The sequence below is a fragment of the Saimiri boliviensis genome, chromosome X (assembly GCF_048565385.1).
Source record: "Saimiri boliviensis isolate mSaiBol1 chromosome X, mSaiBol1.pri, whole genome shotgun sequence".
Classification (NCBI taxonomy): domain Eukaryota; kingdom Metazoa; phylum Chordata; class Mammalia; order Primates; family Cebidae; genus Saimiri; species Saimiri boliviensis.
The window spans coordinates 102,255,488-102,272,100 of record NC_133470.1 but is presented as its reverse complement, the minus strand read 5'-3'; the positions used below and the strand labels follow the sequence as shown (position 1 = coordinate 102,272,100).

The window sequence follows — 16,613 nt, the reverse complement described above, 5'->3', positions numbered from 1 at the left end:
GCCTGCCCAACATGGCAATTACCGCATCTCTAAAAATACAAGAATTAACCAGGCATGGTGGCAGGCACCTGTAATCCCAGCTACTCGGGAGGGTGAGGCAGGAGAATCGCTTGAACCTGGTAGGTAGAGGTTGTAGTCGCGCCACGGCACTCTAACCTGGGCAACAGTGAGAGACTCCATATGAGAAAAAAATGTGTGTGTGTTTGTGTGTGTGTGTGCATGTGTGTTTCTACATATGTAGGTAAAGCAATGTTTTAGAAACAAATCGCTGTGACAGAAGGCATTGAAGAACCATAGGTTTCATTCAACACAAAAATAAATAAAGATGCATATTTTCTAAGCATCGTTAAAAAAAAAAAAACAACTGTTCTCTCACAATCATTTTGTTTAATTAAGTGCAAATATTTTCTTCACTTCTCTCAGGAAATCACTCCACCCACTTCTGTTGAACAGAAGCCCGAAGACCTCTTCTGACATTGAGACTGCCTTCTCTCAAATCACCCTTTTGCTTTAACTCCTAACAACTCTGAAGTTGGCATGCCTGTTTCTTTCTCTCCCACCAGGAATTCTGGCACTTTTGCTCAATCTGCATGTCACTGCCTCACTTTTCCATCCCCACCCTCTCCTCTTCCAAAGGAAGCAGGGGAAATGTCTCATCTTCCTAAGAAAAAAGGTTGTGCTTTTCTTGAGCGATTCATCTGTTCTAATTTTATGCCTACTGGCATCTATCTCATTAGATTTTGCTTTTCACATTGGCAACCACAAACCCCAAATCTACTGTATGGCCCACAAAGTCACAAGCATATAGTGCATTCCTGCCCTGCTTTGTGCCCTGTGCATCCAGCCCATGTTCAGTTGGTGTTAAGTAGCATTATAGGCCACCTTAAATCATTTCTGAAACTAGGCAGACATTTATGAACATAGTGTACAGCCCTTTGTTTAGGATTTTCTGAGCATTTTATCTCTAGTTACTGTCGTTCAAGATGGCTTAAAAACAGCAAATCAAGGAAAATGAAAAATGATTTTTAAAAATCTTAATGTCTTTACAATATTAGTTTATGGTGATCTCTCTTAAATGGAACTGAGTTTGGTTTTTCCTCCTATCTTAATTCCTTCACTGTAGATAATTGTTGGGAATTAGCTTCACCCAGAACCCTCCCTAACCTCCCCCTACTTCCACTCCCAGCCTGCTTCACACCATGACATTGTTCTTTGGTGCTGATAATCTTAGTTCCTTCCAAGGACTTTTTACTCTCCTGGAGTGTGAGAGAAAGGCACAGTGGGAAATTTACACAAAAGATACCAGTGAGGTTTATTACATCTGAGGAAACTCATTATTTCTATTTTAATACTTTGTTTCGTATGGAAAAATTATCTAAGGTAATTCCTTTGCAAACGCCACTTGTAGTACTTAATTTGGGGACAATTCTCTTCCAGAAGTCTTGTTTTCTACAATTAATTTCTCACATTATTACTAAAAGAATTGGCCAATACAATGTTTGATCCACATTTTGTCCAATTAAAAGGCCTTATTCGGCCGGGCGCAGTGGCTCAAGCCTGTAATCCCAGCACTTGGGGAGGCTGAGGCGGGTGGATCACAAACAAGGTCAAAAGATCGAGACCATCCTGGTCAACATGGTGAAACCCCTTCTCTACTAAAAATACAAAAAATTAGCTGGGCATGGTGGCGCGTGCCTGTAATCCCAGCTACTCAGGAGGCTGAGGCAGGAGAATTGCCTGAACCCAGGAGGCGGAGGTTGCGGTGAGCCAAGATCGTGCCATTGCACTCCAGCCTGGGTAACCAGAGTGAAACTCCATCTCAAAAAAAAAAAAAAAAAAAAAAAAAAAAGGCCTTCTTGTGGCTTATGATTCTGTAGCTCAAGTTCAAATCCTACCTACTTCAGACATTTCACACTGTCTCCCTGCTGGTATCATCAATTTCAGTCAATCTTCTCACGATTTCCTGGATAAAGTTTTTCAGTTGGAAATCCTAAGCCTTTGTCTGAACCTAAACTGGTTCCCTCCCATCCCTTAGGTAGTCATTAAAAATAATCTCTTCTAGGAAATCTTTTATTATTTTATGAAACAAATTTGCTATACCATGTTGTTCTCACTCATAAGTGGGAGCTAAATGATAAGAACTTATGAACGCAAGGAAACAACAGACACTGGGGTCTACTTGAGGTGGGAGGGCGTGAGGAGGGAAGCAGAAAAGATAACTATTAGCTGGGCGCAGTGGCTCATGCCTGTAATCCCTGCACTTTGGGAGGCTGAAGGGGGCTGATCATGAGGTCAGGAGTTCGAGACCAGCCTGGCTAACACAGTGAAACCCCGTCTCTACTAAAAATACAAAAAAAAAAAAAAAAAAAATTAGCCGGGCATGGTGGCACGTGCCTGTAGTCCCAGCTACTCGGAAGAGTGAGGCAGGAGAATCGCTTGAACCCGGGAAGCAGAGGTTGCAGTGAGCTGAGATCGTGCCACTGCACTTCAGCCTGGGCGACAGCGAGAATCTGTCTCAAAAAAAACCAAAAACTATTAGGTACTAGGCTTAATACGTGGGTGATGAAATAGTATGTACAACAGGCCAGGTGCAGTGGCTCACACCTGTAATCCCAGCATTTTGGGAGGCCAAGGCGGGCAGATCACCTGATGTCAGGAGTTTGAGACCAGCCTGGTCAACATGGTGAAACCACGTTTCTACTAAAAATACAAAAAAATTAGCCAGGCATGATGGTACATGCCTGTAGTCTCAACTACTTAAGAGGCTGAGACAGGAGAATTGCTTGAACCTGGGAGGCGGAGGTTACAGTGAGCCGAGATTACACCACTGCACTCCAGCCTGGGTGACAGAGCAAGACTCCATCTCAAAAAACAAAACAAAACAAGACAAAAACAAAAAGAAAAATAATATGTACAACAAACTCTGGTGACACGTGTTTATCCATGTAACAAACCTTCACATATACTCCCAAACCTAAAATAAAAGTTAAATAAAAAATTAAAAAATAAAAAGTAATCGTCTTATTTATGACATGTCGTTATAATACATCCAGTGTCATAATTTCTATAGAAAGTATATGTATACATTTAAGTTCAGTTTAGCATATCTTTTTCCTTAGATTATAAACTTCACACACCATAAAGTTTCATGCTATATATTGTGATTTTTCTGTGCATTTGATTGATGAAGATGTGAACTTCAGTAGCATGAATTAAACGTATTAAAATTCTGCATCTTCATTGCTGGGTGCAGTGGTTCATGCCTGTAATCCCAGCACTTTGGGAGGCCGAGGTGGGCGGATCACCTGAGGCCAGGAGTTCCAGACCAGCCTGACCAACATAGAGAAACCCTGTCTCTGCTGAAAATACATAACTTGCCAAGTGTGGTGGTACATGCCTGTAATCCCAGCTACTTGGGAGGCTGAAGCAGGAGGAGAATCACTTGCACCCAGGAGGCGGAGGTTGCAGTGAGCTGAGATTGTGCCACTGCACTCCAGCCTGGGCGACAAAGTTAGACCCCATCTCCAAAAAAAAGAAAAAAAAAGGAATTGAGGTAAAACATGTGGCATATAATAAAAGTGCTGCTTATTATTATGGTACATCCTTAGAGTATAATACTCAGCACTTAAATGATGTTGCACATGAATTTTAACATGGAAAGACTCAGAATGTATTAAATTATATATATTAAATATATATGCTTTATAATGAGACAAAATGTAAGTCAAGTTCTGTTAAAAACAAAAAGATCACGGCCAGGCATGGTGACTCATGCCTGTAATCCCAGCACTTTGGGAGGCCAAGGCAAGGCGGATCACTTGAAGCTAGGAGTTCAAGATCAGCCTGGCCAACATGATGAAACCCTGTCTCTACTAAAAATACAAAAATTAGCTGGGTATGGTGGTGCACTCCTGTAATCCCAGCTACTCGGGAGGCGGAGGCAGGGGAATCACTTGAACCCAGGAGGCAGAGGTTGCAGCAAGCCAAGATTTGGCCACTGTACTGTAGCCTGGGTAACAGACTAAGACAGAAGAAGAAGAAGGAGGAGGAAGAGGAGAAGGAGGAGGAGAAGGAGAAAAAGAGGAAGAAGAAGAGGAGGAGGAGGAAGAGGAAGATAAAAAAAAGATCAGGATGAATAGGCAGAGCATAGAGGAATTTTAGGGCAGAGAAACTACTGTGTACCATACTGTAATGGTGGATGCATGTCATACATTTGTCCAAACCCTTAGCACGTCCAACACCAGGAGTGAACCTATGTAAACTATGAACTTTGGGTGGCAATGATGTGCCAATGTAGATTCACTGGTTGTAACAAATGTACCATTCTGGTGAGGGATGTTGATAATAGGAGAGGCTGCACATGTGTGAGGGTCAGGGTTATGTGGGAACTCTTCACAATTTCTGTTCAATTTTGCTGTGAACTGAAGAGCACTCTAAAAAATAAAATCTATTAAAAATAAATAAAAGATCCAATAGAATAGGAAAATACTAAAAACTGCTACGTCTTTAATCCATCTGGAGTTAATTTTGGTGTAAGGTGTCAGGAAGGGGTCCTGTTTCTGCCTTCTGCACATGGCTAGCCAGTTTTCCCAACACCATTTATTAAACAGGGAATCCTTTCCCCATTGCTTGTTTTTGTCAGGTTTGTCAAAGATCGGATGGTTGTAGATGGTTGTATTCCCTCTGAGGCCTCTGTTCTGTTCCATTGGTCTATATCTCTGTTTTGGTACCAGTACCATGCTGTTTTGATTACTGTAGCCTTGTAATATAGTTTGAAGTCCGGTAGTGTGATGCCTCCTGCTTTGTTCTTTTTGCATTGTGGAAGACAGTGTGGCAATTCCTCAATGACCTAAAAATAGCAATCCTGTTTGACCCAGCAATCCCATTACTGGGTATATATCCAAAGGATTATAAATCATTCTACTATAAGGACACATGCACACGAATGTTCATTGCAGCACTGTTTACAATAGTAAAGACCTGGAACCAACCCAAATGCCCATCGATGATAGACCGGATAGGGAAAATGTGGTACATATACACCATGGAATATTACACAGCCATCAAAAACGATGAGTTCGTGTCCTTTGTAGGGACATGGATGAACCTGGAAACCATCATTCTCAGCAAACTTACACAAGAGCAGAAAATCAAACACGGCATGTTCTCACTCATAGGCAGGTGTTGAACAATGAGAACACATGGACACGGGGAGGGGAACACTACACACTGGGGTCCATTGGGGGGAAATGGGGGAGGGACGGGGGGGTGGGGAGGTGGGAAGAGATAGCATGGGGAGAAATGACAGATACAGGTGAGGGGAAGGAAGGCAGCAAACCACACTGCCATGTGTGTACCTATGCAACAATCTTGCATGTTCTTCACATGTACCCCAAAACCTAAAATGCAATTAAAAAAAAAAAAACTGCTACGTAGCAGAGGACAGATAGGCTAGTTTTATAAATGTGCAGCATATAATCCAAGTTGTTTATGTATAATTAAATGATGAATTCTAGAGTATTTGATGATGGTAATAATAATGGTGGCAGTAGTTATAGTTATCAATTATTTAGCACATACTATGTGCCAGATGCTGTGCTGAACACATTACATGCATTATGACCATTATCACATTTAATATAAATAGATGCTTGAAACAGCAACTCTTGTTCATAACACTGTTGCCTATAGCAACAAATTATATATCCAATGTATCTTTTTAATGTAAGTTTTATCCAGAAAAGATTTTTGACTTTCGTGAGAAGGGTCAGCCAGTAGCATTATTGATTTGAATTACAAATTTTCTTAAAATATCAACCGTGGAACATGATTAGTACAGGCCAGTCTGAGTCACACACCAGTCAATAGTCCACAGCTGTCAGACATTTTTTTTATTGTTATTTTTTGAGTCAGAGTCTCACTCTGTCGTCCAGGCTGGAGTGCAGTGGTGCGATCTGGCTCACTGCAACCTCCGCCTCCCAGGTTCAAGTGCTTCTCCTGTGGCAGCCTCCAGAGTAGCTGGGATTATAGGCACCCGCCACCACACCTGGCTCTTTTTCCTTTTTGTATTTTTTTTTGTAGAGACGGGGTTTCACCATGTTGGCCAGGCTGGTCTGGAACTCCTGACCTCAAGTGATCCACCCACCTTAGCCTCCCAAGGTGCTAGGATTACAGGCATGAGCCACCACATCCAGCGTGACATGTCTATACCCATCCTCTGGATAGCAACAGAACCAGGCTCAGGGCTGATGATATCTGAGTATGTCTATTCCAAAGTTATGTAGATGGTGCCATTAGGTGTAACCCGCTTTTCTCCTATATATACCAGAGTAGATTATTTTTTCACAGTTCAAACTCTTTGAGCAAGACATTTAAAGCTTTCTAGTATCTTCACACTTTTGGCCTCACAGTCCTTTCTCCCTCCGTGAACTCTTGGCGTTGCACTCACACAGGGCCAATAACGTGTCCTAAAATATGCCAGGCACCTTCACTTTTCTGTTGCTTATGCTGACAAACTCTTTGTCCTACAAGGTCTAACTGAAATACCACCTTAAGCCTTTCTTGTTTGTCTCCACCTCCCACCACCTACACACACCCACTTCATCTTTGCTTTTGATTCCCACCTCACTTTGTTTTCGTTCAACGTGCGCTTCCTCGTCTCTTACATAAAATCTGCTTCCAACACTGGTCTCTTCAGTGGATTGTAAGGTCTCTGAGGGTAATAACTATAGCTTATTAGTTGTTTTTCTTTAAAGAAAAAACTCTCATTCCTCTCTGAGCAGAAAAATAGCTCATTAAACCTAGTAAGCATTCAAAAAATACTGAACTACTTAACGGCCATATTTTGACAATAGCGAATTATTGTGGTGAAGTAGCTGCTGCTAATTGTCAAACAAAATTTATATGTAGTGAATTTTCAGTTACCCACATACCAATTTTCTATAGTTCTTTTTGCAACCTTGGCTGTTTCTTCTACTTTCTAGCAAATGATTAGAAAAAAACAAACTGATTTTAATACTTTAAGCAACATGTAATGAGTGAGGTAACGTATTCCTTAAAAAGTCATCTGATACATTTTAAAACCCAATAAAATTTCAGACTCTCTGCTTCATGGAAACATTTATTTATCCAACACATACTTTATTTATTGATTTATTTATTTATTTATTTATTTAGAGACAGTGTCTTGCTCTGTTGCCCAGGCTGGAGTGCAGTGGCACGATCTCACCTCACTGCAAGCTCTGCCTACTGGGTTCAATTGCTGAGGCAATTCTCCTGCCACTGCCTCCTGAGTAGCTGGGATTATAGGTGCCTGCCACCATGCCTGGCTAATTTTTGTATTTTTAGGAGAGACAGGGTTTCACTCCGTTGCCCAGGCTGGTCTCGAGCTCCTGACCTCAGGTGATCTGCCCACCTCGGCCTCCCAAAGTGCTGGGATAACAGGCATTTTTGAACACTCATCTTCTCACCACTCACTAACTCACTCCTCTTACTGCCTTTCATGGGCCTGCTCCATCTACTGGTTTCCACTCGGAACCTTAGCAACCTCTTTGCCCTCCTTTTGGTCATTTCTCCAATCTACCTCCTATTCACCCTCCCTTTTTCATTTAGACCCTCACCATCTGTGACCTGGCCCATGACCCTGCTTCTAGTCCCTCTTCCATCCACCATCAATGTGTTCTGCATGATGCTGCTAGGGTTACCTTTCTAAAACAGATACGATCTTGTTTAAAAGAACCTTTGAGGTTTGAGAACTCAGAGAAATCTATGCTCTGGGTTTCTTACTGTGCTCAAAGGCTAAAGTCCAAAAACTACAATCTGGTTTTAGCCTAATTTCCTTAAATTTGTTTCCTGCTGCACCCTCTCAGATACTAAGTTTCAGCCACCCTGAACCTCCCTGTTCCCTGAACATTCCTCTCTGCCTGTTTCCTCTCACTCCTTGAAATGTCCTCCCTTCTCTTCTCTAATGAATTGCTACTCCTCTATGAAGTCTTCTCCAAGACCCCACACAGAGTTCTCTGTGCTTTGGACTCAAATCATAACTCTGTTCTGCCATTTGACTGTGACCTAGTTTCCCCTAACTGGACTTGCTCAAGGACAGGAAAATCTCTTATTTATCTTTGGATCCTCAGGGCCTAGCTCAGTGCTCGTTACATGTTATTTGTTTGTAGAGGTGGGTTTTTGCCATCTTGCTCAAGCTGGTCTTTTATTCCTGGCCTCAAGTGATCCTCTCAAAGTTCCAGGATAATAGGCATGAGCCACCATGGTGGCTGGCCTCCAGGCCTTTTCGTTTCTTTCTTTCTTTTTTTTTTTTTTTTTTTTTTTTTTTGTAAATTTCAAGTAGCTGGGATTAGAGGCACGTGCCACCATCCTCAGCTAATGTTTGTATTTTTAGTATAGACAGGGTTTCATGATGTTGGGCAAGCTGGTCTTGAACTCCTGGCCTCAAGTGATCCACCTGCCTAGGCCGCCCGAAGTGCTGGGATTATAGGCATGAGCTACCGCACCCAGCCTCATTCAATATTTTGAATGTACAACTCAATGTGCTCTTTATAGAATTTGAAACTAAGATATGGTAAACACATTATCTGGCATTTCAAGAAATAGGCACAGTACAGAAAGAGTTTACAAATGAATTCTGAAGGTAATTTTCAAGCCTCATTTTCACACTTAACTTTAAATCCCTCCATTCTTTCATTCCCCTCTTGTATGGGTCCTCACAAACATTGAGAAAGGACTGAAAAGGAAAAAGTAGCCCCGGAAAAAGAGAAAGGACCTAGACAAGAAGTATCTTAGCAACCAAGAGTAAAATGTGCTAAATGACTTGAAAGTGACTACCTTAAAGTCATTCTATATTTTGAAAGTTTGGTTTCCCCAGGTAGATTTCAGTTTATTTGATGTCGTTATTCTGTTTATGATTTTTGGGCGGTATGCTTGGCAAGCAAGCTACTGATTCAATGACTGTTTCAGCTTTTTTTTTTTTTTTTTTTTTTTTTTTTTTTTTTTCCGGGTAATACCTCTCACTCAGCTTAATGATGGGCTGAAACTGGCAAGAGAAATGAGGCAATTTTAAGATCTAGTGCCTTAGGAAAGAAAAGGTAGAGACGAACAAAATCATCTGTTGATGTTCTGCTCTGTATTTCTTATAACAGTTATTTTGTTCTGTTTTGGAAAGTGTTGATTTTTGATCAGTATAATTTTCTGTCAAGATCCAGTTGGATCTTTTTTTAACTTTGAACTTAACTTATACTGTTGCTGGAATGCATAAGGCACTAAATAAATATTTTAGGTAATTCAACATTGACTTAAGGTTTAGATATAATTAATCAGAAACACTAAAGCGAGCTTGACTTCTACATTTTAAATTTCAGTTGTTGCCACCATCTCCCTTTCGTGGTTCCATCAGCCGCCTTCATCAAATCAAACAGGTAAGAAGACTTTCCAAATTGAGAACTGTTCATTTAAAAAAGTAAGTGTTATTTTTCTTTGTAAAAATACCTGTGTTTCAGTAATTCTAAGTGAGGTCACATGTAATTAAGTTTTTATTTCTAGGAATGATTTCTTAAAAAAAGAAAACAAATTAAGAAACCCTATATTTGGCTTATTCACTATTTTAATAAATTAATAATTTCTAGAAATACTGCATACTTTTCTATCTTGAGCCTGGCTTCTTTCTTCCAGGGATCTGAAAGTGGAATGCTACACATACAAATTAATTTTCAGCTTCATAATAACCATAGGTATCATTATTTTTTTGACCCTCAGATGAGTGTTTTTGACAGATAAAATGGCCTTCATGCTGTTGTTTTGTGTTCACTTCTTAGTGATTTGAGATCAGGGACACATTGTACCTCACTGGTTTGTATTTTGCTCATTTGTGCACGTGTGTGTGTGTGTGCGTGTGTGTGTGTGTGTGTGTGTTGTTGGGTGGGTGGATGTGGGTAGGTTGGTAGGTGTGCACTCATGCACATGATGCTTAATAGCACAAGCCTAATACAGAATTCAACCTTTTAATTATCCAAGGATTAGCCACAGAACTCAAAAGATCAAATCACCACTCCACCAGAGGTGTTATTTCTTTTTTTGACCCAGTTACAAGCAGACATTTTTTCCCCCCAAGGGAGGCTAAAGTTATTCCCTTAGCACTAATAGGTACTTTACATCTGTGGCCTCATTTTATCTTGCAACAACTTCATAAGGTCAGAAACTAAAAAGGGGAGAAATTTAGCAATTTACCCAATGTCCAGAGTTGGTGAGTGTCAGAACCAAGATTTGGCCCAAAATTACTGGATTCTTTTCCAGCTCCCGTTTTGCTGTTTCAGTGGCACAAAGCCCATAATACCGTCTTGTAATCCCAGTTACTTGTCCTCCAACTCTTGCTTCCTTTCCCTCTCTCCCTTTCACCCCAGTGCCATGCCTTCCTAAGGTCAGTTTATACCCTACCAAGAAAGTATGGTAAAAACGGTTTTTTCATACCTTTTTTTTTTTTTTTTTTTTTTTTTGAGACAGTGTCTCACTTTGTTGCCTTGACCCTGCTGGAGTGCAGTGGCGCGATCTCGGCTCACTGCAGCCTCCTCCTCCTGGGTTCAAGTGATTCTCCTGCCTCAGCCTCCCGAGTAGCTGGGATTACAGGCACCTGCCACTATGCCCAGCTAATATTTGTATTTTTAGTAGAGACAGGGTTTCGTCATGTTGGCCAGGCTGGTCTCAAACTCCTGACCTCAGGTGATCCACCCATCTCGGTCTCCCAAAGTGCTGGGATTAGAGGCGTGAGCCACCGCGCCAGGCCGGTTTTTTACTTTTTAGTAGGTAAAACTTCTTTTACTCCCATTTTTGTATGTATCTGTTTTAGAAATTCTTAAAGAATTCAGCGACTTCAAATGAGTAGTTAAAGTGACCTCTGGTTTATCTGTGCAATATGTTTCTTTGCTTCTCCTAAATTAAGTCAAATATTTGCAGATGGGTTATGTGTTGCTATTTGCTGATGAAGCTTGATATAAATACTAATTTACATTGGTTAGGAATATAAGTTTAATGCAGTTTATTTCCATAGTGATGTATAAACATTTTAAATGAAATACAAGTAGAAAATGAATAAGATGGGAAAATAGAAAAACATTAATTTTCAGTCTAGATACTGATTGAATGGAAAATTAAGACTTAATTTCAGCATTTTAATGGTCTGATAGATATTTTAAGTTGTATATTTCTTTTTTTTTTGAGACAGAGTCTCACTCTGTCGCCCAGGCGGGAGTGCAGTGGTGTTATCTCAGCTCACTATAACCTCACTACAACTTCCACCTCCTGGGTTCAAGGGATTCTCCTTCCTCAGCCTCCTGAGTAGCTGGGATCACAGGTGTGATCCACACCCAGCTAATTTTTTTGTATTTTTAGTAGAGATGGGGTTTCACCATGTTGATCAGGCTGGTCTCGAACTCCTGACCTCAAGTTATCTGCCTGCCTCAGCCTCCCAAAGTGCTGAGATTACAGGCATGAGCCACTGTGCCTGGCACAAATTGCATATTTCTTTACATGCATTCTTTGACTGACTTCATTGTACTTATTAAACTTAACATTTTAAGTGCAAAACAGAAATGTCTGGTTCTCTCCCCATTACATTCTGAACTTTCACTTTAACAACATTAATAAGGGCATTGATTTTATCAAAAAAGGGGAATAATATTGGCTATCTCATAGGATTGTTATGAGTATGAAAAGAATTACAACTGACCCTTTAACAACCTTGGTTTTTAAAAAGTAATTTAATTTTTACAGGTGCCATGGAGTACATGAGATACTTTGATATAGGCATGCAATGTGTAATAATCACATCGGGGTAAATGGAGTATCCATCCCTTCAAGCCTTTGTCCTTTGTGTTACAAACAATCCAATTATACTTTGTTATTTTTTAATGTACAATTAAATTATTATCGACTAGCACCCTGTTGTGCTAGCAAATACTAAGTCTTATTTGTTCTTTCTGACAACATTTTTATACCCATTAACCATCCCACTTCCTCGCCACTCCTCATTTACCCTTTCCAGGCTCTGGTAGTCATCCTTCTAATCTCTATCACCATGAGTTCAATTGTTTTCATTTTTACCTCCCACAAATAAGTGAGAACATGAGGCCGGGTGTGGTGGCTCATGCCTGTAATCCCAGCACTTTGGGAGACCAAGGTGGGCAGATCACTTGAGGTCAGGAGTTCGAGACCAGCCTGCCCAACATGGTGAAACCCCGTGTCTACTAAAACTACAAAAATTAGCCAGGCATGGTGGTGGGTGCCTGTAATCTCAGCTACTCAGGAGTCTGAGGCAAGAGAATCACTTGAACCTACGAGGAGGAGGTTGCAGTGAGCCAAGATCACTCTACTGTACTCCAGCCTGGGCTACAGAGCAAGACTCTGTCTCAAAAAAAAAAAAAAAAAAAAAAAAAGAAGAAGAAGAAAAGATAAAAGGAGATAAGTGAGAATATGCAATGTTTGTCTTTCTGTGCCTGGCTTATTTCACTTAACATGACCTCTAGTTTCCAGTTTCATCCATGTTGCTGCAAGTGACTGGATCTCATTTTTTTTTTTTTTTTTTTTGAGTCGTTCTCGCTCTATCACCCAGGCTGGTGGAGTTCAGTGGCACCATCTTGGCTCACTGCAACATCCACCTCCCAGGTTCAAGTGATTCTCCTGCCTCAGCCTTCAGCGTAGCTCAGATTATAAGCCCGCACCACCACGCCCAGTGAATTTTTGTATTTTTTGTAGAGACGGGGTTTCGCCATGTTGGCCAGGCTGGTCTCGAACTCCTGACTTCAGGTAATCCCGCCTCGACCTCCAAAAGTGCTGGGATTACAGGCGTGAGCCACTGCGCCTGGCGATCTTATTCTTTTTATGGCTGAATAGTACTCCTTGTTTATATGTATTACATTTTCTTTATCCATTCATCTGTTGGTGAACACTTGGGCTTCTTCCAAATCTTAGCTATTGTGAACAGTGCTGCAACAGACGTGAGAGTGCAGACATCAATTCCATATACTGACTTCCTTTTTGGTGGGTTATGTACCTTGGAGTGGAATTGCTGGATCATGTGGTAACTCTATTTTTTTGCTTTTTGAGGAAACTCCAAACTTGAACAATGTGGATTTGAATGGTGCGGGTGCACTTATACATAGATAATGCAGATAAAAAATACAGTATTCTTGGAATGCAAAACCCTTCTATATGTATGGCTGACTTTTTATATCCTTGGGTTCCAGAGGGCCTACTGTGGACTTGAGTATGTGTGGATTTTGGTATATGTGGGGCTGGTGGGTGCTGGAACAAATTCCCTGCATACCAAGGGACAACTGTAAGTAATTATGCATGGTGCCTGGGGTACTTCATTAAAAAAATATTTTTAAATGGAAAATTGAAAACATATACACTATAGAATCTCCATGTACCTAACACCCAGCTTTAACAATTATCCACATTTTGTACATCCTTTTTCATTTATCCTCTTCTTTCTTAGGGGTAGGAAAGAGTACTTTAACATAAATCTCTGACATATCTTTTTACCCAAGTTTATAAGTATGAGAAGGACTTTTTTTCCTTCATAATCACAATGCCATCATTATGCATAACAAATTACCTTACTGCTTAATGTCATGTAAAGCCATGTTATACTTTTCCTAATTCTCAAAAATGCATTTTTAACTGATCTAAACACAATCCGAATATGACATTTAGTTGATATATATCTCTTAGATCTTTCTCTCTTTTTTTTTTTTAGACGGAGTCTTACTTTTTTGCACAGGCTGTAGTGAAGTGGCATGATCTTGGCTCACTGCAACCTCCACCTCCCAGGTTCAAATGAATCTCTACCTCAGCCTCCCGAGTAGCTGGAATTACAGGTGCCTGCCACTACGCCTAGATAATTTTTTTGTATTTTTAGTAGAGCTGGGGTTTCACCATCTTGACCAGGCTGCTCTTGAACTCCTGACTTTGTGATCCACCTGCCTTGGCCTTCCAAAGTGCTGGGATTACAGGCGTGAGCCACCGTGCCCAGGCTCTTAGATCTCTTTTATTTAAAATGGCATTTTTATTTTATTTTACTTAAGTTCCAGGATACATGTGCAGAATGTGTCGGTTTGTTACATAGGTATACGTGTGCCATGGTGGTTTGCTGTACCTATTGACCAGTCATCTAGTTTCCCTCCCCTCGCCACCCACCCCCAACAGACCCTGGTGTGTGTTGTTCCCCTCCCTGTGTTCATGTGTTCTCATTGTTCAACTCCCACTTATGAGTGAAAACATGCATTGTTTGGTTCTTCTGTTCCTATGTTAGTTTGCTGAGGGTGATGGCTTCTAGCTTCATCCATGTCCCTGCAAAGGACATGAACTCATCCTTTTTTGTGGCTGCATAGTATTCCATGGTGTATATGTATCACATTTTCATTATCCAGTTTCACTTATGGGCATTCGGGTTGGTTCTCCATGTCTCTGTTATTGTAAATAGTGCTGCAATAAACATACGTATGCATGTGGTGGGTTTTTTTTTTTTTCAATTTTTTCTTATAGATTGCTACAAAGACATATCCAAGCAGGTGTTTTTATAGTAGAATGATTTATATTCCTTGGGGTATATACTCAGTAATGGGATTTCTGGGTCAAATGGTTTTTCTGGTTCTAGATCCTTGAGGAATTGCCACACTGTCCTCCACAATGGTTGAACTAATTTACATTCCCACCAACAGTGTAAAAGTGCTCCGATTTCTCCACAGCCTTGCAAGGATCCGTTGTTTCTTTTTAGTAATTGCCATTCTGACTGGCATAAGATGGTGTCTCATTGTGGTTTTGATTTGCATTTTTCTAATGATCAGTGATGTTGAGCTTTTTTTCATGTTTGTCAGCCACATAAATGTCTTCTTTTGAGAAGTGTCTGTTCATATCCTTTGCCCACTTTTTGATGGAGTTGCTCTTTTTTTTTTCTTGTAAATTTAAGTTCCTTGTAGGTTCTGAATATTAGACCTTTGTCATATAGGAAGATTGTAAAACTTTTCTCCCATGCTGTAGGTTGCCTGTTCACTCTGATGGTAGTTTCTTTTGCTGTGCAGAGGCTCTTTAGTTTAATTAGATCCCATTTGTCAATGTTGGCTTTTGTTGCAATTGCTTTTGGTGTTTTCATCATGAAGTCTTTGCCCATGCCTATGTCCTGTATGGCATTGTCTAGGTTTTCTTCCAGGGTTTTTATGGTTTTGCGTTTTACATTTAAGTCTTTAATCCATCTTGAGTTAATTTTTGTATAAAGTATAAGGAAGGGGTCCAGTTTCTGCTTTCTGCATATGGCTAGCCAGTTTTCCCAACACCATTTATTGAATAGGAAATCCTTTCCCCATTGCTTGTTTTTGTCAGGTTTGTCAAAAAGCAGATGGTTGTAGATGTGTGGTGTTATTTCTGAGGGCTCTGTTCTGTTCCATTGGTCTTTGTGTCTGTTTTGGTGCCAGTGCCATGCTGTAAAACAGAATTTTCTGCCTGTTTTTTGTTCTGTGCCTCTTATTTATTGAAGAGTCCAGCCCATTTGTCCTGTAAAATATCCCACATTCTGATTTTGCTTCCATGTGGTGTTAATATGTTCTTTTATCCTCTGTATTTCCTGTAAAAGAGTTTGTTTGTTTGTTTGTTTGTTTGTTTTGAGATAGAGTTTTGCTCTGTCATCCAGGCTGGAGTGCAGTAGCGCAATCTCAGCTTACTGTAACCTCTGCCTTCCGGGTTCAAGCAATTTTCTCACCTCGGCCTCCCAAGTAGCTGGGATTACAGGTGCCCGCACCCCTCCACCCCAACAGCTAATTTTTGTATTATTATTATTTATTTATTTATTTATTTATTTATTTTTTAGACGGAGTTTCGCTCTTGTTACCCAGGCTGGAGTTCAATGGCGCGATCTCGGTGCACCGCAACCTCCGCCTCCTGGGTTCAGGCAATTCTCCTGCCTCAGCCTCCTGAGTGGCTGGGATTACAGGCACGCACCACCATGCCCAGCTAATGTTTTGTATTTTTAGTAGAGACGGGGTTTCACCATGTTGACCAGGATGGTCTCGATCTCTTGACCTCGTGATCCACCCGCCTCGGCCTTCCAAAGTGCTGGGATTACAGGCGTGAGCCACCGCGCCCGGCCTGTATTATTATTATTTTTTAATAGAGATGGGGTTTCACCATGTTGGCCAGGCTGGTCCCGAACTCCTGAACTCAGGTGATCCGCCTTCCTTGGCCTCCTAAATTGCTGGGATTATAGGCGTGATGCACGACACCCAGCCTCCTGTAAAATAGTTTGATGAAATTTACTTTTAATTTTAAATAATCATGCAGTCCCAAGTCAATGTTAGATTCTGGGCCAACATTTGCTTTATATTACACCTTTCCTATTAGGCAGTTAATGGACAATTTCTTCTCAACCTTTGTTGTTAGCTGTTTTCTAAGTATTAAAGAGCTTGAAAACATCAAGCTGGAAGTTAATTTTCTAAAGAGTCATTATTCCTAAATAGAAATTATTTTTGTGTAATTTTCCTTTCCTAATAAACATTTTATTTTATTTATTTATTTGTGAGACAGGATCTTGCTCTGTTGCCCAGGCTGGAGTGTAG

The 16,613-nt window shown here is 40.6% G+C and overlaps 1 protein-coding gene across 7 annotated transcripts in view; it reads left to right on the top strand.

Moving 5' to 3' along the window:
• The window catches only part of PABIR3 (PABIR family member 3), a 46,394-nt gene that overhangs the window by 9,789 nt on the left and 19,992 nt on the right, over positions 1 to 16,613 (top strand). For 5 of the 7 annotated variants that reach the window (XM_039464050.2, XM_003931153.4, XM_003931154.4 and 2 more), the window contains exon 3: positions 9,372 to 9,428. In XM_039464050.2, coding sequence (XP_039319984.1) covers positions 9,372 to 9,428 — 57 coding nt within the window. Of the gene's footprint in view, positions 1 to 423; positions 475 to 563; positions 666 to 9,371; positions 9,429 to 16,613 lie in introns of those variants that run through there. The other 2 variants (XM_010341773.3, XM_010341774.3) reach the window with 2 other exon arrangements.